The sequence below is a fragment of the Microplitis demolitor genome, chromosome 2, assembly GCF_026212275.2.
Source record: "Microplitis demolitor isolate Queensland-Clemson2020A chromosome 2, iyMicDemo2.1a, whole genome shotgun sequence".
Classification (NCBI taxonomy): domain Eukaryota; kingdom Metazoa; phylum Arthropoda; class Insecta; order Hymenoptera; family Braconidae; genus Microplitis; species Microplitis demolitor.
Genome location: NC_068546.1, coordinates 9,222,806 through 9,246,263, shown reverse-complemented (window position 1 = coordinate 9,246,263; position 23,458 = coordinate 9,222,806). Strand labels below are relative to the sequence as shown.

At 34.3% G+C, this 23,458-nt stretch overlaps 1 protein-coding gene across 1 annotated transcript; it reads right to left on the bottom strand.

Moving 5' to 3' along the window:
• Positions 1-3,073: 3,073 nt before the first annotated feature.
• Positions 3,074-3,691, bottom strand: LOC128667329 (uncharacterized). The gene has a single exon (XM_053736987.1). The coding sequence runs from the start codon at positions 3,689-3,691 to the stop codon at positions 3,074-3,076; it is 618 nt and encodes a 205-aa protein (XP_053592962.1).
• Positions 3,692-23,458: the final 19,767 nt, after the last annotated feature.

The window sequence follows — 23,458 nt, the reverse complement described above, 5'->3', positions numbered from 1 at the left end:
ATACAGAAATGATGATTCAACAAAAAGAGCAAGAGTTACAAAAAAAAGCTCAAGAACTCAAGATAATGCGATTGGAATTTGAAAACAAAAAAAAAAATTTTGGAGTAAAGTGAACCTACGCGAGAAATAGAAATTAATGATAAAAACATGCCTTTCGTTATAATATCGCTTCACGAATTCTAAAAGCACGTATATTTTTTAACGCTCTTTAGCTTTGGGAAACTCGAAAGCCAAAAGGACTTATAATTTATTTTCATTGCCAATTGTCTTATAAACTTATTTCATATTGAAAAAAAAAAAATGTTGAAAGCCAAAAGGGTAAATAGCTGAAATTTTAGCCCTTTTGGCTTGGAAAATAAATTTTGTTTTCAACGTTCAGCTTGCGGATAAATGCACAAAACGATTGACAATGAAAAAAAATCATACGTCCTTTTGGTTGTAAGCTTAGTGACTAAAGCCAAGAGCGGAGAAAAATATACGTCTTTTTGAAATTAGCGACGCGATATAATAATCTAATTCTCGTAATTAGAAGTGACTATTTATGCAATTCAAATACGATTGTTTTGATTTATTTGAGAATAAAAGAGTTACAATAAATAATAAAGATCACATATTGAGCATATAACAATTTCAGATTCACTTTCATTTCGATTGCAGATTTTTCCAATACCATGAAATAACTATCTATGAACTCAAAATAAATTTATTTTAATGGAAGTTATTTCTTTTCTTTTCTTTACTATACTATCTTTTAATAAGTATTTTACTTTATTATAATCGTAAATCTACCTCAATAACATCATAATAGACCGTAACTTTACCGCATTTTTAACGGAAAGTTTACCGCCGAATTACGGCGTATTGATAGTACTGTTGTGGTAAGTGTGCAATAGAACGACCGTGACACTACTAAAATTTTAAGGTAGCTCTGACGTAAAATTATGGTAAAGAAACCGTAACGTTCGGTAGGTGTACCGTTACTTACGGTAGTATCGCCGTAACTTACGGTAGTGTTACGGTAACTTATGGTAGCTTACGGTAGTGTTGTGGTAGCTTACGGTAGTGTTACAGTAGAACTGCCTCAACTTACGGTATTTGTACCTTGACTTACGGTAGTGCTACTGTAGCTTTACGGTAAGTTACGCTAGAAATACCGTAGATCACGGAAGCTATACCGTGAGTTACGCTAGAAATACCTTAAGTTACGGTAAACCTACCGTAATATTAGATCCGCCAGGGTATATATATATATTATATATATTATAACAGGGCTATGCTGCTACTCTGGTCGTCCAATTGTGAAGGGCGCTACTGAAAGTAATAACGGTCTCCCAGAGCCGGATCTAAGATCGTCAGCATCGGTGTAACTTATTTAATTGTAAGAGAAGGATGAGGAAGGATAATTTATAAATAATTTAAATATTACTTTGACAATTATAACCTTTGCTTTATTTAATTAACCTTTTAACCTTTATGACCTTGATCAACCTTACAAACCTTTATATACCTTATAACTTAATAAACCTTAAAACCTTAGAAACCTTTTATAAACCTTTTTGTACATTTATAAACTTTATCACTTATAAACCTTATATTTATTAACCCACAATTTCGATTAATTTTATTTATAATTATTCTATTATTTAATTTACTTATAATTAATTAGTTCTACCGACTAGCACTTCGTGACTAGATTCGACAGTTTTCGGTGCGTGGTTTATAGAACCTACCTGGAAAGTTCTAGAATATTTCCGGCTACCTGCCTGGAAATATTTTACTAACGCAATAGCTCCGGCTACCTGCCTGGAGTTAATTAATTAATTATTTTATTGTCAATTCCGGTTTAATTTAATTATTTTAATTCACGAGTTTATTCATTACGAACAAACTGACGCGACGCTACCAGACATATGACTATGTATTAAATAAAATTTTCCGGCTTCCTGTCTGGAATAATTTTAAATGAATACCTTTCGAACTAAACTCTTTAGCTTCTTTTCTCGTCGTTGTCTTTTCTTGGTCTCGTCTGGGTAAAATTCTGTCTTGTTTTCGTAAATTCTGTCCTTGTCTCGTTCTGTCTGCTATCTCTCTCTATCTCTCCTCTAAGCCCCGTTATCTCCTTCAAACTACTTAATCATACGCTTAATCAGGTCCGAATTTATAATCACACGCTCCTCACTCGACTTCAGGCATCTTCGAGCTCTCACTTAATTCTAATTAGGGAAAACTGATGCTCGAGCATTTGAAATTTCCACATCCGAACGACTAGCCGCAACCTACCTGGAACATCCTGGGCGGTTAGATCGCATGATCGATCTTGCACAAACTAGATATTATTTTGACTTAATTTGTACGCGGTAAATTCAAATTTACCCCGTGACAATATATATAAAGTGGTTAAGGGTAAAAATTAATTATATTAAAATAAATTATTCAAACCAACTAATAATGTTAAATAAATGTTTTATTTAACCAACGTCATTAACACGGTAAAAAGAAAGTATATAGAATAAAAATTGCTTGAATGCGTGTACGCAGTTTAGCGGTGTATCTTGTAATTGTAATGTCTCTACGAATGAGGCAGAGACGGAATATGTAAAATCTATGTTCTGCGTAAATTGCCGAAATTGATCGATAGTAATTATTGTAGCAACGCTACAGAACTCTCTTTTTTTTTTTTTTTTTTTTTTTTTTTTTTTTTTAACCCTTTCGCGAGCACGGGCAAAATAGTTGCCACCGCGATATTTTTAAATTCTAGCAAAACAATTTTAGTGTGTTGGCAAGCATATTGCCATGCCCAATTATAATGGGGAGGTGAGGAGGGGGGAGTAAATTTTATCGTCAATATTTTAAGAATAATATATAGCTGCATATTAAACAGGCAAAACCTAAATTAGCCATGTAATTAGTATTGCCCGCGAAAGGGTTAATACACCATAATTATAGTAATGGAATATTTACAAATTATATAAATATATAAATAAGTAAATGAATGATTATTATACAGTGGTGAATTCTTACTTTGTTAAAAAACACTTTTATATAAAGAAAAAATTTTAATCGTGTAAATTTTTTAAATATTAAACCGGACTCGGCGTTTTTGGGTCTCGGTTGCTGTGTTATTCGGTTGGGAGTTTGTTATCGTCATCGTCGTGTCGATAGGATTCGCCTCGTAAACCGGCTTCAATCTGTCCACTGAAATAGCGATTTGTCGTCCACGAAAATCGACGATGAAGTATTTATCGTGTCGAATTATTGCACGATATGGATCTTCGTATGGCACTGTGAAAGATGGTCCAACCTGGTCATTCCATACCAGTACATGACTGCAAGTACTAAATTCCCTGAAACAGAAAACAGAATGCTTGCCGTGACGCGACATTTCGGCCGGTGCCAATGAATTAAAATGACGTTTTAGAGTATGGACAATGTGATGAGGTGTAGTTTTATTACTGGGAGTGAGTAACTCACCAGGCAAACGAATTGGCTCACCATACACTAATTCAGCCGGTGTCATCTGCATGTCGTCTCTCCAGGCAGCGCGTAAGCCAAGCAAAACGGCAGGTAATGCGTCGTACCATGACTCTTGGAGACACAAAAGTGCTAATTTAAGCTGACGATGTAGACGTTCGACGAAACCATTAGCTTGCGGGTGATACGGTGTAGTATGTAGGTATTTTATTCCATACATTTTTAGTAACAACTGAAATAACGACGATTCGAATTGCGGACCTTGGTCCGAGGTAACGCGTTTAGGTACTCCGTGGTGGAAAATCCGGTGCAGCGATAGTGCATGTGCTACCGTCTCTGCAGCTCCATAGGACAACGGGATAGCCTCAAGAAACTTCGTAAATCGGTCGATGATAGTTAAACACTGGTTCGAGTCTCTTGACGGTTTTAGAGACACCAGATCGACATGAATATGCTCGAATCGTTCAGTTGGAGGTTTAAAACTGGCAATCGGCGATGACACGTGTCTCTGTATTTTATTCTTCTGACAATCGATGCAAGATTTCGCCTATTCTCGGCAATATTTATTAATAAACGGCCGGACGTATCTTTTAGAGACCATTTTTAGTGATCCTTTGATTCGAGGGTGAGCGAGCGTGCATAGCAAGTTGAACACTTTTCTCCTAAGCGGTCCTGGAACGTATGGACGCACTATACCTGACGCAGTGTCACAATACAGTGCAGGTCCATTATCGAGTTGAATTGTTTTTAAATTCAAAGCCGTTGTCTAACATAACAGCTCCTGAAGTTCATCGTCGGTTAGTTGAGCGACGGCAAGTTTTTGCGACGTTATAGCAGTAGATACTGCTTCGACACCTGACAATGTGTCAGCGACAATATTGTCGGTACCCGACACATGTCGAATATCGGTGGTGAATTAACCGATGAAATCGAGTCGTCAAAATTGTCAAGGCGATGCTCTTTCGGTGCGCTGTTTGTGAGCGTGCTGAAGCAGCTTGTGATCGGTGTAGATTGTTACATGTTGACCTTCGAAAATATGCCGAAAGTATTTTACAGCCTCGTAGATGGCGTTCAACTCGCGGTCGTACGTCGACAATTTTTGAATCGACGGGGACACTTTTCGACTGAAAAATGCCAGTGGTTGCCAGTTGTTATCCACTTTTTGTTGTAAATTGGTTCCGATACCGATTTCGGATGCATTGGTAAATATTGCCCAGTCAGCATCGATTTTAGGGTGTACCAACTAAGTAAGATCCACGAGAGCTCGTTTAGCTGACTTGAAAGACTCCTGAAGTGAAGTTGTCCAGTTGACTGGATGAGAGCCTTTTACTTTGGGTCCTTCCAAAATTTTGTTTAACGGTGCTAAAATTTGTACAGCATTCTTGATGAACTTTCTGTAGAAATTCACTGTGCCGAGAAATCGACGAAGAGCTTTTACGGTGGTAGGAGGCTCGACTTGACAATAGCCTCGACTGTCTCCGGTAACGGTTTAATTCCATTTTTAATGATGACATGGCCAAAAAAATTTTTTTTTTATAAAATCGAAGTTTATATATTCAAAAATATTTATCTAGAGTTTTATTTGAAAATTCCGAATATATTCCAGGTCGTAGTCATTTTTGTGACAGCGCGTCAACTGACCGCTGCATCGACTAAAAACTTTAACCGCGTTGCTCTCGAAACTATTTTGTTTGAGCTGGTCGCATCTGTAATTAACATAAATATGGACCGATTCTCAACGTTTTTTTTTTTTTTCGTATTCGTCTATTCAGTAGCTAAAGTTGCACGTAGGGGATTTTGATAATTTAGATTTTTAAGATTTTTAGGGCTGTTTGAATCCAAAAAAATGAGAAAAAAAACAAAAAAACTTTTAATATGTTGCCATTTTTTTTTAAATCAAAATTTTCAAAATCCCCTACGTGAAACAATAACCACATGCATACAGATTACAACCAAGTTTGGTTTTTTTGTCTCTAATAATCTGTTTTTGAGTTAGAGATGAGACCGGGGTGGGGAAAATTTTTTTGGTGCTTCACGAAAATGCTTATAACTTTGTAACAACATGATATTTTTGAATAAAAATTAAGGAGAATCATCTTCAATGTATACGTTATTAAACGAAAGAAGCCCGATCTCCAAATTCCTTAATTATCCCAGTCGAAAAAATTCCCGAAAATCATCTATTTCTCCGATCCTCACAGTGGCTATCCCCCTAAAACGTTATGTTCTGACTCCTCTTTTCAATAATTTGATAGCCCTCAATGTTTGGGCAGAATCAAGAAAATTTTAAAATATGTTTTTTATTCCTGATAACTTGTGTACTTCTCAGTATAATCTAATTCTATCAGCTATGTTTTAATGTGCTCTTTTAAGTATTAAGGTTTGTACAACTCTGAAACTAAATATTTTAGATAATTTGTACCTAATGTATTTTATAGATGACTTGATAGGCTTCAAGTTTGTACCTTAAACTTGACATTGCTACTGTATTATGATAGGTTTAAAGTATTGAAAATTTTTTTTAATATAGGAAGGTGCATCCTTCATTATTTTCAGTCTTAACAACTTATAACGTATACTTTGCTGAAATTTTGCGACGGAGACGTGGAACAGCCTAATATAGCGTATGCGGTCGCCCACGCGTGATACTAAATAATAATTAATAATAAACGATATTAAATGATGATAAATATCGAGATTAAATTAAAATAAAATAATAGATTTAAATAATTGTCAAAATATAAATAATAATTAAATGTCGTCGTGCCTGGTCCAGCTCTTCAGGCTGGGTTAGTGCACGCAGGCGCCAGACCGTTTATTCAAAACGGACAAAAATTATTCAGGAGGAAAACTTACGAGGAAAAGATCCGAGCAAGCAGCTTGCGGCCAAGCGGATTAACACTTGAGCGACACAGTAAAAATCAAATAAATGATGAACAATTGTAGATAAATGATAATTTATTATATACAAATAACAAATAAGATCAGGAAAAATGAAAGTAAGCAGTAGAAAAAGATCCAGAGGAATAAATATTAAACTTTCCCCGACAGCTGTTGGTTTCCACGTTTTAATTTTATAAACAATAGTAAAAATAATAATTTTTCACAATATTTAGTTTGGTTAAATTAATAACAATAATACCTGGTTATTTTGCCAAAAGGTACAATTCACAATTCTTATTAAATTTTCCACTGGGGGATTACATTCTCACATAATAATTTCAGTAGATAACGTAAGTTAGTTAAACTCGATATGCGGAAAACAAATATAATTCAAGTTAATTGATAATATAAATTTTTAATAGTAAATAAAAGAAACAATCATTTCATTTGAATTTTCCCAAGATAATAAATAATAACAATATTTTTATTTCATATTATCTCTCAGCATTTGTGAGAGAGAGAAAGATACGGAATTTAGCCTCACTCACACTCAAAATAATAAATTCCTCTGTATTAAACTAATTTGTAATTTTATAATAAAAATTTCAATAATAATTTTAGACCGCTGGGGTAAACAGATAAATCAAAAGTAAAAAAAGTAAAGTTACTCAATTATTTTAAATAATAATAAATATAAATAATAATAAATATATATAATAATGCTTAATATTTCTTCTACAAATATTTCGAGTGAGAACAAAAAAAATAATTTTAAATACTTTGGGAATTTTCACCCAAGTGATGACGTCAGTACTTGAGGAATTTACTCAAGAACTGTATGCGCTAGATAGATATATATATCTATAGATATATATATATATATATATGTCTACCGGCAACGTTTATCTACGTTGTACTTGACTCATATATCTATATATATATAAGCGAAATACCACTGACTCATCACCAGATCTCCGAAACTATTTGACCGATTCATTTAAAATTTGGCATAGGTACTCCTTTTTTACTGTAGATGAGAGATAAGAAGGGATTTTGCGCAATTCCTAGCCAAAATGGATTTTTCGATAACCATCACGTATGCTACCCCCTCCCCCCAACGTTGCCATGGTAACCGTTGCCATGGTTACCGTTGCCATGGTTACTGTTACTATGGTTATCAAGGTGGTTACCATGGTAACCGTTGTTATAATAACTGTCAAAATGAATAAATTGTAATAACGAATTCAGATGTCAATTAAATTCAGAGGAATCATTAGAATAAAAGTAGAAAGATATTAAATACTAATATTCTATAAATCATCTACAGTATTATTTTGTATAATGTTAGGCAAATATATTTTGATTTCAAATTTTCTACTAGGTCGATTCAGTCTAAACTATTGGTTAGTTAATTATTTTTCTTCTGAAAGTTATAGGTCAAAATTAACCCATAATTGTAAGATTCTAAAATGGTTTAAAAAAGTAATATTATAAAAAAAAATATATAAAAACGGTTGGCCTTAAAGGTCATCCCTGCAACTTCCCGTTAATTTTATATTTAAGCGCTCAAAATTGTACTTACTCCGAGCTCAAAAATCTGGTAAAAGTTTAATACAACATTATTTCTTAAATTCTAAAACCAAAATACTTTTGAATGAATTAACCGATTTTTACGCGATTGGTGGCATTCGACGCAATTTTTCAGGCCTCATAAAGAGTCTTTGAGTTTTGATCGATCGAAGTATGAATTTCGATATAATTCAGAAAAAAAAATTTTTTCTGTTTTTTTTTTTCGACAACGATAACTCATAAAAGAATGAATCAATTGTGACCGGGCTAGTGGCGATCGACGTGGTTTCTTGATGTTGAGAGCTGATTAGTTTTTGGAATTGATCAGTAGTCGTTTAAAAGTAATTCTATAAAAACCACATTTAAAAAATTTTTTTTTTTGTAGTATTTTTGAGATTTCTCAAAATATACCGGTTCGAATCGGTATAAATTGTATTTAAAATCTAAGTTTGGTCGAGCCTTTTCGGATAGCACCAACCGAGATCAAATCGGTCGAGCCATTCAAAAGTTATAAGAGGTTTACATACGGCCACACACACACACACACACACACACACACACACACACACACACACACACACACACACACACACACACACACACACATAAAGATATACGGACATCACTGCGGAAACATTCGGGGAGACTTCCTAGGACCTCAAAACGTCAACATCCGTTTAAAACTCGATTTTCTAAAAAAGGAGTAAAATTAATAACTTCCCGATTTTTCAGCGGGATGTTAAAAATGTTGTGTGAAGTACGCGATTAACTTTGAATTGAAGACTTGAACATAAAATTTATGCAAAAAAACATTAAAAAATAATTTTTTTTTATTAAAGGTCCGAAATGGGCCGAGCTTATGCAAGTAATAGTTCCCGTTTTCGGCATAAATATTAAATAATCCGAAATTATTATTGATTCGATTATAAACGTTGTACTGAAGGATTGTTATAATATTTTCCGTTTGTAATTATCCTAATTATTTATCGAGTGATTTACAGTAGAAGTTATCGTTATAGGCATATGTGTTAGCAGTTTGCAGTTTTTTAATGATCGATTTGGCTGCGTTGCTCCACACTGAATTTGCATACAGTAGTATTGGCTTTATGAGCGCTTTATACAATGTAAGCTTATTTTAAATTGATGATGCACTTTTATCATTCATAAGAGGAAATATAAGATTTCTGATTTGCATTGCTTTACTGCAAGCATGCATGATATGTTGTTTGTGAATGAGCTTAGTGTCTAATAGCATACCAAGGAATTTAACTTTATTATTTAGCGTAATTATTTCATTATCAATTACAGTATGGAAATCTCGTTCAGTATTTTTTAGTTTTTTCTTATGACTAAATACTATTAGTTCAGTCTTTGCTGCGTTTATCTTAATTTTCAATTTTTGGTAATATTCTAGAAAACAATTGAGTGTGGCTTGAATTTTATCAATAGCATTTTTCTCGTTCCAGGATGCTCTATATATCACTGTGTCGTCAGCGAATAGGGCTGTGTTAGATTCTTGACCTATGGGTAGATCGTTTATATAGTAAGAAAAAAGTACTGGCCCAAGGATAGATCCTTGGAGTACTCCTGCTGCAATGTGTTGAGTTGCAGAAGTAGATTTATTGACAACTAATTTATAGGTTCTTTTATTTAGGTAGATTTGAAGAAGCTCAACTATGTACAGTGGCATGTTGATATTTTATAGTTTATAAATGAGACCTCTATGCCAAACAGTGTCAAAAGCTTTGTCTATATCTAGAAGAAGCATGGCAGTTGATTTATTGATGTTTAAGTTAGTTGATATGTAGTTAGTAATGCGAGCTAGCTGATGTGCAATTCTTCTTTTCTCACGGAAGTTAATACAATAGCTTTTTTGGGAGGTTTTTTAATACGATATTTTGGATATTGTCCGGACCAGGAGACTTTTTAGGTCTTGTTTTTTTTGATAGCTGTAATTATTTCACTGGAATTTGTTAGATCAATGCTGTCCCGGTCTATCTCAGTATTTGTTATTGTTCTGTATGTGGAGTTTATAAGTTTTTCGGTTTTGTCGTCCCCGTCATTTTCCGTTAAGTGATGCACTAGTTCAAAAAGTAAAATTTTTAGCTGTTTTCTATAGCGTGTTTTCTTAAACGCTTAAATTTTGGAGTTTTTTTATCCCAGTTGTTATTGTTAAATTCGCGTATTTCTCTTGTTATTTTGTTGGTAAATTTGTTTTTTTCTAGTTTGTGTTGTTCGAGTCTGGTCCTTTGGTATTTACGTCTAATTGCATTTCTCTTACGGATAAGTAGTAAAATATGGTCGGGAAGTTTGTTTTTAATTTTTTGCGCAGTCTTTATTGGAATTGCTTTTTTTTGCTTCGTCAATTACAGGAGTTAGGTCTTCTATTGTATTATCTATTTCCGAAATGGTGGTAATTTTATAGTTAATTTGTAATTTATTATTGATGACTTGTCTCAACCGTTTCCAGTCAGTATTTTTGTAGTCTAAGTATTCAGCAGGATTGTGTCTTAGGTTGTCTAGATAGTCAAGGTTTAGAATGATAAGAAAATGGTCTGAATCTAGATCATTAATAGCTTCTATTTCATATGAGGTGTTGATGTTTTTTGCAATAGCTAAGTCTACTATACTAGGCTGTCCTCCGTTTGTGGGGTATAGAGTATATCTGTCTGGTGCTATTATTGAGTAGTGTTTGGTATTTATCAATTTAAAAATTATTTTATGCGCTATTTTATTTACAACCTTATCGATAGTAGGTCTGGCATATACCGAAAAAATAGCCGTGTTACCTTCAAGCCTCACTCCAATTGCCTTTATAGTTTTTAAATTATTATTAACATTTATAAGACTATGTTTAATATTTTTATTCACAAGTAGGAGAAGCCCTTCTCCAGGGTTTTTGCATGGTCTGTTTAATCTATAGGTATTATAATTATATAGATTTAACTTATGTTTTCCTGATGATTTTACTTCATTTATGGCCATCAAATCTATGCTGTGATAGCTACTAAATTTTTAAGTTCTGTCCATTTTGACCAAAGTTCATTGGCATTCCAATGGGCTATTTTTAAATTGTTTAACGCTCTATTACTATGCGCCATTGAGCTCGTTTATAAATTCAAGAAATGTGATGCAACGCGATTGTTTATCGTTACAATTTTTTCATTTTGTTATTGAGTTGTTTCACCATGTCGAGTGTTACGACCTGGGTGAGGACACCAAAAATAAATTAAAAGAAAAATTTATACGTTGAAATTCTATCGTACCCTGGTATAGACAAAATTCTCTAAGCATAAGAAGAGGTATTCTCGCTATAGAAGCCCTCCTCCAAGTCGGAGCGGGGAATACGCGAAGTGGTGGGAACTAAAGCGGTGATAACTGTGCGTGTCTCCTTGTAACCGAGTTAAAATTTTATTACTAAAGTAACATAGCGATTTTATTATTATTAGGGTAATAAAACATTCAAACACATTAAAACACAAAAAAATAACTTGTATTCTTTATTTAATCAAGAAACCAAGTTAATACACTAGCCATCTCTCGGATACCCTCTACATCCCCCGTGTCTGAATATGGGACATTATAATCCTCGAAAGAAATCCGAGCATTGACGTGGTGAATTAGCCGGACGGCATTCATCCTTTCCGTAGTATTGTAAAGATCCTCTAAAACACAGGGTAATCGGAGGGTGGTAACAGTCGTAATTTCGTCAAGCATGTCTACCACATCCAGGAACCGATAGCTGGAAACGTTCCTCAGCTTGTTTAGAATCTCCGCCACCATACGAATTACCTTAAAACCAGGATCGATTACGCCGCGTGTTATTTAAAAAAGAATTTCATTAAATTCACTTACCTGATGAGGTAACCCTTGAACATGTCTCACAAAAAATTGGTCTCCCATAAACACATTCATCACTTGTACAAAAACTAAACCGTGATCGTAACTAAACTGTAGTTCCAATAGCTAATGCCACTGATATTTAAAAACTCTTAGCAAGATTTCATATGCAATGCGTATACATAGCATAATAAAGGAAATAGTGCCGGAGCGCATACACACACGTAAGGGGGCTCATACACACATCCTCACGGTCATCTGAAATAGAAGAACATAAAAACAGAAATCATAGCTGACGTAGCCTGCATATGTACAGAGTAATAACTTATATTACTCAACACACATACTAGGTACACTCACTCTCGAATTCAGTGTGCCTCTTTTTAATGCTGAGAAGGGAAGAGCAAGAGAGGGCCCCTAATTTCACGAGTAAAACTAAAACACACTCGCGTTAGTTCTCTAATTCCTTTATTTCTACTCAAGACCGCAGTCGCGTGATTTATGAGCCATAAGACCTCGGCCCTGACATCATGCTTGTCAACCAATGATTCTAGCTGTCCCCCGAGAGCTCTCGTTTTAATCACCCAGTAATAGGAGCCACCCAGTAGCCGCTCTGGTGCTGGGTGATAACTCTTAGATGGCACCCCTCCATTCGTTAACTTGGAGGCCAAGCCGGGATGACGTGTGCCACCAAGAACAAGTCCATGTTTACGCTTCCAGAATCTTCCTAAACTAAACATGTATTAATTCTCACTCTTCTAAGGAGACGTTGAATTTTTTCGGACAACCAGTATCCGAATTGAAAATATTTTATAAAAAGAAACCCTCAACTCGAATATCGAATAATTAAAGAAATGATTTAATTATTTTTCTTCTCCTTCGACTTGACCTCGGGTACCGCACGTGCAGAATAAAACCGCAGTTTTTCGGTCTAATTGTCCAGTCTTCTAATCTCAGCTAAGCTAAAAACTCCGTCGTAATATTTGTTGCACCACGCGTTGCGTCAAAAAATTATTCCGCACGATTCTCAACTCTCAATATACTGCCAAACCACATCCACCTAGGGGTACTGACTGAGCAGACGTTGAATACGGGGTCCTTGCCCAGTATACTATACAATTTACAAAAAAAAATCGACGTTCTTTCAACCAACAACAACTATCGATTTGTACAATGGAAGCTGAATAAATTTTATAAATAACAATTGTAAGTTATACAGTCGTTTTCATTATTATTTCTCTAGAATAATTCTCCATATTGATCTTATTCCTCATACTCATTACCGTAACGACGAGGTCTCCGTCGCCCGAGTAAAGGACTTAAGTGTCTTGATTCGAAACAAGAGACTGTACATAATATTTGTCTTGATTGTATGTTAGACGTAACACGAGCATAGATTTGATGTCACATAAATTATTAAAATTTTTTTTTTTTAATTCATTTATAAGTTCTTTTATGTTGTTAATGTCATCTATGAATTGATTATTATTTATGCTGTTATCATTAGACTTACTACCTGGGGTTGTATGCTTCCAAGGGTTGACGCTGCTAGGTAATCTTGGGAAGTTATGGATATCGTTGGTTGGCGCTGCAGGTTGAGTGTTGTCTCGCTTGTTACTTGTAGCTGGTCCAAGTCTTTTTGCTCCAATTTTTTGTAGGTGTTGTAGGTAGCTGGCGCACTGTGAGTAGTTGGCAGGATGTTCGCCGACGCAGTTGACACATTTTGGTTTTGTTTCTTTTGTTTTCGTTCATTCTTTGGTTTGGTGGTTTCCAGTACATTTGACGCATCGAGATTTCTTGTGACAGTTAGAAGTGCCATGGCCAAAGCGTTGGCAGTTATAACATTGTGTAACCTTCTTTGGATTTTTATATTTTTCTATTTTTAAACAAACACTACCCATGGTCTTTATTTTGAAGATTTTCGGTACGTCAGTGTCATGAGCAACAGCTAGATAGTAGGTGGCATAATTGCCCGTTGACTCAGGGGTTGATTTCATTTGTCATATTTTTGTTGGTGTGTTTCCATGTCTAATGAGGTCATCACTAATTCTTTTAGCGTTCGTGGGTGGTAGTCCCTTCATAACATATTTTTTGTCTAGTAGTGCCTTGCGGGATCATGTGTGATACTCGAGCTGTAGTTTTTGTAAACTCTCTGTAATGTCCGTAATCTCTTCTTCTGTTGTTGTGTAGAAGATTAATTTATTTGGTGTGTATTTCATTCTTACATTCGGCAATGTCTCATTGACTAGGTAGCAGGCGTTTTGATCCCCGGACAAAATATCCCCAGACAAAATATCCCCGACAAAATATCCCCAGACAAAATATCCCCGAGACAAAATATCCCCGAGACAAAATATCTCGATGACAAAATATCATTAAGACAAAATGATCTTTTGATATGTAACAATCGGTACACCTTAGTCACCACTCAACTGAACCTTAAGTTCAGTAATTTTTCCCTTATTTTTATATTTTATAAGAATTAACCTGGGAAATTCGGAGCACACTCAACAAAAATACAATAATATAGGAGTATCCGTACATACGCATATGTGCATGAGTTTTGTACATATGTGTGTGTTACATATGTTTACGTTTTCTATATATGGGTATCTACGACGCATGTTAGGTTTGCTCTGAATTCCCACAGAAAAGTATGCAAATATGAACGGTCAAGTTACAACAGGGAGAGACGTAGATAAGAACAAGCAACTAGAAAATAGTACGTCTTTTCTTCTCTATGCACAGCTGCACCATCACAGCCGATCCCTTATGAAGAATCCACCGACTCAATGTCGTCCAGATGTTTCACGAAAAGATTTCTCTGAGTCTTCCGCGGCCGCGAGTCCCTCGTCATCCTAAAAGTCATCGTAAAGGCCTCAATAAATTTGCCAAAACATTTTCTTGTTCTTGTTCGACTTAAATTTTTACGACTTTTCTATTTAAACCATTTGTTACCAATGAGCCCCACGTTTCCCGCGGATCCTTACTATTTCTTTTCTAACCTAGAAATCTTTCTCCAATTTTATTTTATTTTTAATTTTTAATTGCATTTCTCAGAAGTGTCTAAAATATCGGTAGTAAATGTCACTATATATTTTGAAGAAACATTTTTTTTACAGAATTTCACGGTTTTCCGCGGATTCTTACTTTTCCCTTTTCCACCATAGAAAGCTCTTCTATTTTAAATTTTAATTGCATTTCTCGGAATCACCTAAAATATTGGTAATAAATGTCATCGTAAAAATGCAGTTTCCCAAAAATCACATGGTCCCCCACGAAACCCCTCCGTTCCTTCGCCTATCACTGAAGATTTTTCATCTCAATTTTGTATTATTTTTAAAATTATATTTTCCTAGAGTATGTAATATATCGACCATAAATGTCATTATATATTTTATACTTTATTTTTAAGCAGTCCACCACGGACTTATTTTTCTATTTACATCCTGTTAACTATAAAATCCCAAGAACTCCCGTAATAAAAATGTCATTCTCAGCTGTCCAAAAGAAATCAAACCCTTCTGTATTATTGTCCTCTTTGTCTTCAACCCATCCTCTCTATCATGCAAGAGGCATCTTCGGTCCCACTTTTTTTTCGAACCTTTTCATATAAAAACCCCGGAAAAATAATCAAAATCAGTCATTACCGTCGTAACCAAAACCCTTGTCGGATCTATCCACGAGTAAGACTCACTGAGTTGATTTCGAAATTCGTTCTCCTGACGTTCCACGCCTAGGCAACCGGGGGTCCTAGATCGATAATCGAAACTCGATTCTTTTACTTAAAATATAAATTACGTGACTTAAATTTTATTCTTAAAACTTTTCCTCGTGAGGTCCTACGCCTAGGCATCTAGACTCCTAGGTTGGATACCTAGAGTAAAATCGTTTGAGTTCGCATTAGAATGAACCAAACCCTTTCAAGTGACGTCCACGGCTTAGGCTACCGGAGTCCTTGTTCGGGAATAGTTAATCCTTCTTATAAAAATCATTTAAAGATATATAATATATATATATACATATCATCATAAATTCACTAGAAAGCAAAGCCGGCCTATTGGTTCAGCGTGCATAGCTTTCTCGTGAAAAGATTCAATCTGTGAACCTCGATAAATATTATAAAAACATTGTAAACTCCTGTGTACACAAATTCGAATTGGTGAACCTGAAGTGAGTGTGTGTGCAGGTATATCAACCTATTGGGGTAAGTTCATTATAATAATATCTGTAAAATTTAATCTGTCAATATACTACACATGTTTTTGTATATATTTGTCTTTTCATTTACTGTCCTTTTCTCTGGCATTCGAGTGCTGGTAATTTAAGTTACAGTAAATCTAAAAGTAAGACAGAGAAAGAACACGGTCTTCTCGAGGGCCCATATTCATCGACCAAACATCCCTCTCGCTTAGAAAATCCATGGCCTACCCTAGCGCTACGCAGGTCATTGATTGGGACAGTCTATAGTACATCCGCTCGGTACAAATAGACAAACAAGTTATAAAACAACACGAAATTATAACATTCTTATATCAGCCACATGATTGCAGATCCTTGGTTGGATGACAGAATAAAAATAATTTCATACATTTGTCACGATATTTAAATATCGCGGCGGTCTCACATCAGGTCGGTGAGCAACAGATGGCAGCACACGCTGCTCACACGTCTTTCCATACATTATTATTATGATTATTTTGTTTACATGTATAATTTTATTTTAATTATCATGTTAGTTTTACTAAGAAGTTTCCTTATGTATAAATTGTATATTAATCAAGTAAATTCACTGATGAATACACGCGTTTAATCATATTTCAGGATGCTGGGGAAGTGATCATGCATTTAATTCATATGCCTGTATTTATTGTGGTTGGTCGGCGCGTGCGCGCCGACGCAACAGTTGTCATCGACAAATTTATTATATTATAAATTAATTCAGAGTTGTTATGCATAAATCATTGATTGAGTTTGCATTTTATAGTAATTTTAATCAATAATGCGAGGAGCAGTTGGCCATTTAACGTCGGGAATTGGCAAAGTTACACGATTGACATCATGTAAGTTGTCGTTGGTATTAGTCAAAATTAACATGCGACAGAGATAGTTCTCCATTGGTTGAAGTGAGATATCTATATAAAATGGTGTCGGCCGAGGTACCGGCATGAAATTCACGTGCTGCTATGGTCAGACGTGGGATAAACATTGTACGAGCAGGGTGTGTGCTTGTTGCTACAGAGAAGTTATTATTTGAGACGCCACTTGGGTTTTGGTTATATGAATATAACAATTTCTGTTAACTAACAGTGCAAAGTTGAATTGCTAATAGCTGAGTTTATAATTATCACTTATTGTGGCACCAAAGAGAACCGGTACGCATTTTAATTACAACGACGACTGTAAGTACCTTTGAATTAATTCATTGGCGTGTAATTTTGCTTTTCCGCGTTGGTGGCCATTTGCAATTGCGTGCGCGTAACAGAGATAGCGATTTTCTAGTAATAATGAAAGTTTCAAGCATATGAGGAAGTGAATGATTATTGAACCCAGTGGATAGTAACGAAATAAACGAATCTAGTTATTATTGTTAATAATACCAAATAGTGATTTGGAAATATTTGGATGTTATTTATTAGTATTTCACGTAGTGGATATTGTTTTCTGCCTATATCCAACTATATGCGACTGGGTTTCGATAATTATTGATAAATAAGTGACATCATTATTGGTACCTGATTCTTATATGCGACAATAATTACTAATTATCATTTATTTTGATCCGTATTATCATTTATTTTAATGTGAATTATTGCTGCTGAGATTATTATTTACCTGTGTTTACTATTAATTTTTCGAATTATCACGTGCGAGTGATACCAAAAATTTATAAATATTATTTTATAATTATTATGGATTTTCTAAATAATTATTGTTATAAGTATTAATTTGTTTTGAGATTGTTGTGAATACTGCGTAACATGCACCAGTGGAAACTTTTCGAGAATTATTTTACTGGAAATATTTAAAAATTATTTCGAGATTATTTTTCATTTATATTTGAATTATTACATGCGAGTGAAACGATAATTTATAATTTTTAACTTATTATTTGCGATTATTATTACTTAATCATATATTTTTTTTAATATCACGTGCGAGAAATACATGCAGTAAATTATCTTTGCGTTTAATATAGTGATTTTTTTTTATATGGCATTACTTTTTTCTGTATAATTTGTATATGCATACCGTATTACTTTGTAAGTGATTTAGTATTATCTGATTTTGATATTGTTCGAGTATGCGATACCATTGATTAAATAATTTATTATTTTAAATATAAGTTGAAACAAATGGTCATCAACCCAGTATTTCTTTAAATCTTATTTATTTACAGTACTGCTATCTTTTTCTTGCTTTCCTTTTCCTAAAATCTGAAACTAATACCCTGTCATTTATTTTATTTTCATTTTTCTCCGTTGTATTTATTTTTGAGTTAATTTTGTTCGTGGGGCACACGAACTGGCGCCCAACTAGGTTATCTAACTCAGCCTGAGCAGAGCTGTGAGTCCAGGGAGATTCGGGATATCTCCAGGTGGGACTTTTGGTTGTTATTATTATATTATGAGGTATTTTTCACCAGCGGAGAGCCATAACGGCTATTGAGCGCCAACCACACTCCACCGTAAGACGCGTCAAATAGAGGAGAACGTTATACATTTATCTATTAATTTATAATCGGTGCTCAAATTCCTATATTCTCACACTAACCACGTGAGGTTCAATCGAACTCCTTGGCTGAGTTATAGAACAGGGAAAATCAGCATTCCGACATTAAGTTATAAATTTAAAATCACCCTTTCTCCCATCGCCTTTACTCACTTCGATCGTGACAGATAAAATATTCTCTTGATTATTAATTAATTTTTTACGCTGCTAGTAATTTGCATATATACACTCATGCCATAAATTAAAGGAACAGAAAAATTCTAGAAATTTCTTATTGATTTTTGTAAGACTGTAACTTCGTGAAAAATAATCGTATCGGGATTCAAAAAATGCGTTTTATAGCTTGAAATTTCTAGTTTTGGCGTATCGTCATCAAAATTCTTTTGGAGCTTTAGCTATTGCACAAACATGAAAAATACAGTGAGACAAAAATTTTCTAAATTATTTCTTTTCTCTGAGAGTCCACGGTCCCGGTACAATTGTTTTTTACGAAGTTACAGTCTTATTAATAATAAAGAAATAAGAAATTTCTAAAATTTTTCCGTTCCTTTAATTTGTGGCTTGAGTGTATATTTTGAAAAAACTCATAAATTTATATGTATATTTCCATACATTCGTATGAATTTATTTTCGAATAAACACACATAAAATCCGTGAAAAAAGGGCACAGCACGATAACAAGCAGATGTGTTGGTCTATTTTCAAATAAGTTCAAAAGTATAAATGTTGATGACAATAATAATAAGAAAATATTTTTATAATGTTGAACTTACGTAATATAATAAAAATATCATAATATTATATACTTGTAATAAGTTGTTGATTCGATTTTCTTATGTAAAGTACATGAGAATATCCGAGTATTTGATCTTTTACAATCAGAATATAAATTGAAAAAAAAATTGTGTATTGCATGGTGATATTTTGTCATCGAGATATTTTGTCCGGGGATATTTTGTCTCGGGGATATTTTGTCTTGGGGATATTCTGTCGGGGATATTTCGTTCGGGGACCAAAACGCATGGAACACATTGACTAGCCTCATGTCTTCTGTGATTTGTGGTTGTGGCATTGTAGTGATATCAGCGACTACTGGTAGTTTGACGTCTCTTTGTTCTTGTTTTTTTGAGTGTCTTGCTGCCCTGATGGTGTGTCTTGTATCATCTCGTCTCCATGATCGAAATTGTCATTCGCTAGTAATTCAAATTTGTTGCTATGTGGAATTGACTCACTAGTTTTGCTTATTTTGCGTTTTTATGAATGTCGTCAGTGTTTCTTCTTTTTCCGGAAGATTTTATTGGCTTCAGATAAGAATTTCAACAAGCTGTCTTGGTGAAGTTTAGAAACTACAGTAGCGCTTGCTGGGTTACTGCCCAAGAGTGAGTCGTTGTGTTTGCGACAACTTTCGCTCATTCACTAGTGATAATAACTTGTCACTTTTTAACTTTTTAGCTTTGCTCTCTAGATGCTTACAACGCGTTATCTCAGCACAGAATCATTGGCTCAAATGCGCTGCCGCTCTCAGATCTCCTTCTTTTATACCCGAGAGTCCGGATTCTAGAATGTTCTCGACAGAGGAATCGGTATCCGCGCTCCAATGAGATGGTTGGCTTTCGAAGAGAGAGGGAAACGTTAAGAGCTGCCAATGAGAAGTCTTAGTTGAGGCTGGAGGGGGTAGAGCTTGCTTCCATTGGTCTTTGGCGTGCTGAGACCGAGTAGTCTTTCTCCATGGTCCACGCGAATTGTATCACTTACGTTTGAACAGGCTTATTTTCAATTGTTAATTACAGACTGTCCGTTGAAATTAAGGTTTGAGAGTTGTCACTTAACGATTCAATTCATTTATTATTGGTTAGTTATAAGTAAAGAAATTTAATTTTCAAGTTTGAATTTAAATTGTTACGCGGGCATTTCAACATTATGCTGGCGGTAAGACAGCAGTCTGCTTGAAAACTGGCGCATGATTATTATAATTTAATTAATTTAATAATTATCTTGAATGATACATATACTTATGGTAATAATAATAAGAGTTCTTTGTCGAGATTGTTTTTTTTTTTTTTGTATAATTTTTACCGATCATTGAAACTGCGTATATATCTATATATGTACATATCCTGCAGACGTTGTTAGCTTTTGCGTATAGGGTATATATATATTAAAGTGGCTCAAAAAAATCGGCTATTTTTTTTTTCGAGTCTCTTATGAAAATTTCTTGGCTTACGATGTTTTAAAAAGCTTCTCCAAAAATCAGCTGGATAAAAAATTTTCAAGAGGTCGCTTACGAATTTTGAAAATATCAAAAATGATTGGAATTCGAACTTTTTACTTCTAAATTTTTTCTTTCTCGTGGCAACAATAGTTTATATTTGTAAAATCATATCTATGCTAAAAATTTAAGTCCAAAATTGAAATATTTAAACGGCGCTCAAGAATTTTGAATATTAACTGATAATATGTGACTATTACTGTGAATTAATTTTTATATTTTCCTATAACTTAATTATTGTCATTTCACTAAAATATAACTTTTGCATAACCAAAAATATACAGAACAGTCTTCAACAATGAAATTTAGTAAGTTTTGAATAAGTGAAAAAACCTAAAAATTGAATTAAAAAATAACAAAGTATGTAAATAACTTATTATTTCTACTTCTCGGGTTATATTTTCATTCATTGTGATGCAAATTGGTGGTGAAAAAATCCAGAAGCTTTATTATAAATATTTAAGGGTCGCTCGAAAACGACCAATGGACAGCACTTGGAAACATTCAAAATTCTTGAGCGAGGTTTAAATATTTAAATTTTGGACTTATATTTTCAGCGTAGTCATGATTCCCAAGTATAAACTATTACTGCCACGAGAAAGATAAGGATTTGAAATAAGAATTTAAATTTCGATCATTTTTGATATTTTGAAAACTCGTCAGCAACCTCTTAAATTTTTTATCGTGCTGATTTTTTGAGAGGCGCCTTAAAACATCGTAAACTAATAAATTTTAATAAGAGATTCGAAAAAAAAAATAGTCGGTTTTTTTGGGCCACTCTAATATACATATATATATATATATATATATATATATATATATATATATATATATATATATATATATATATATATATATATATATGTGTCGGAATAACATTGGGTTGTTGCAAGGCATCACCATTATTATTATCACTAGACATCTTTTATTTTATTAATAACAAATGGATATTAAAGTTTTTACAAATAATACACAGCTTACAACTAGATCAAATCGACCTTAACAACAATGGATTAACAATAATGCACAATATCAATTTTTAACTACACTTAACTATTTGACAATATGATTATTTAATTATTAACGATATTTATGATATTCAAACACTAAACGAATGATATAATGAATATGTAATATCAGAATAATATTCTACGGTTATTTATGTGCTAGTTTGCGACGACGTAATTAGGCACGAGAACGAATACACGATCCGCAAGATAGCAAACCGTTCTTGATAAGTGTTCAGAGAGAACTGTCTCCAAAAACTATTTTTAATAAGTGGCCCCTTCAGGTAATTATTCTGAGGGCCCTCTGGGTACGTTATTTTGTAGTTACTTCAGTCTTATCCTCCGGTATTGCTATCCCTCGATCGTGGCTACGTTAGATGCACAGATGTGATCTTTCGAGCCTAAGTCTGTCGTCATAAAAGACTTAAAATAATTTTGACAAAATTTACCCAAAGGGATTAAATCATAAAATTGTAATACTAAGTTTTTATTGCTAGTAATAAACTACATATACTTGGGATTTTCCAACATCCCTTGGAAAAACTCAGCTATTGTACATTTCCGACACGGCCATCCTGACGATCACACGTCCTAGGGTGCATCTACAAAAACAAAATTTATGCATTCAAACTTTTATTCCTTCTAACAGCTATCCCTTTGTTTGGAGACTCATTCAATTCACAGAAACTCTCGACCATGGAATTTGATAGGCTTAATTTATTTAGAATGTTTTCTAAGTCTCTACAAATATATATCCCAGCGACACAATGCAGGCTACATTAACCACCACCTCAGGTATAGACCCCTAGCACTCACAGTGGTCTGCAACTATATACCATATATAGCAAAACTGTATACTCACATAGTTATTCAACTATGCACACTATCATTCAAAACTCTTACTACATTGTCAACCATTGACACATGTAGTTCGGCTCGTATTCTTATCTCAGGGCTCTGCTACCCCACCAACTGCCCCTCGCGCCCTGACAATCTTGGTAACCAAGATTGATTCAAATCACTCCGGATTTGCAGTTACGATTACAGCTTGGTGGGCAGACCCAAAAAAAAAATCTTTTCTTCTCGTAACCGCATCATCTACTGCCTATCGCTACTTGGCCAAACCATCCTTAGTTTGCCAGTACGACCTACAGCCTGATTCAAACGGTACGACTATTAACTACTACCACTAGTGCTTGGTCTCTCCCCCTGTGGCTTCTGACTCTGTCTCAGAGTCCTGAGTAGCTTCCTCCTCGTCACCTCCATGATCATCTGGGATATCTAATTCAGTAGGGATATGACTTTCCGGCATTTTCTTTAAGTTTTCGTGACTATATTTATATGTTCTATTATTATCTAACGACTTTAAAATATATCGGTCACCATCGAGAATTTCCGCCACTACAAATGGACCTCTAAACTTTGGATCAAGTTTTGTTTGATTTCTTTCTCTATTCTTTATCAACACAAAATCTCCTTCTTCAAACGACATAATTTTGGCTTTATTTTTATCAAACCTAGACTTATCATACTTAGCATTTATTTCTATATTTTCAATTGCTTTTTGCCTTACGTCAGAGATATCTATTTCTTTATCTACCTGGTCAACTACCATCCCGAAAGGTCTGGCTACTCTACCTATTAGCAACTCTAAGGGACTAGCATTAGTTACTCGATTAGTCGTGCA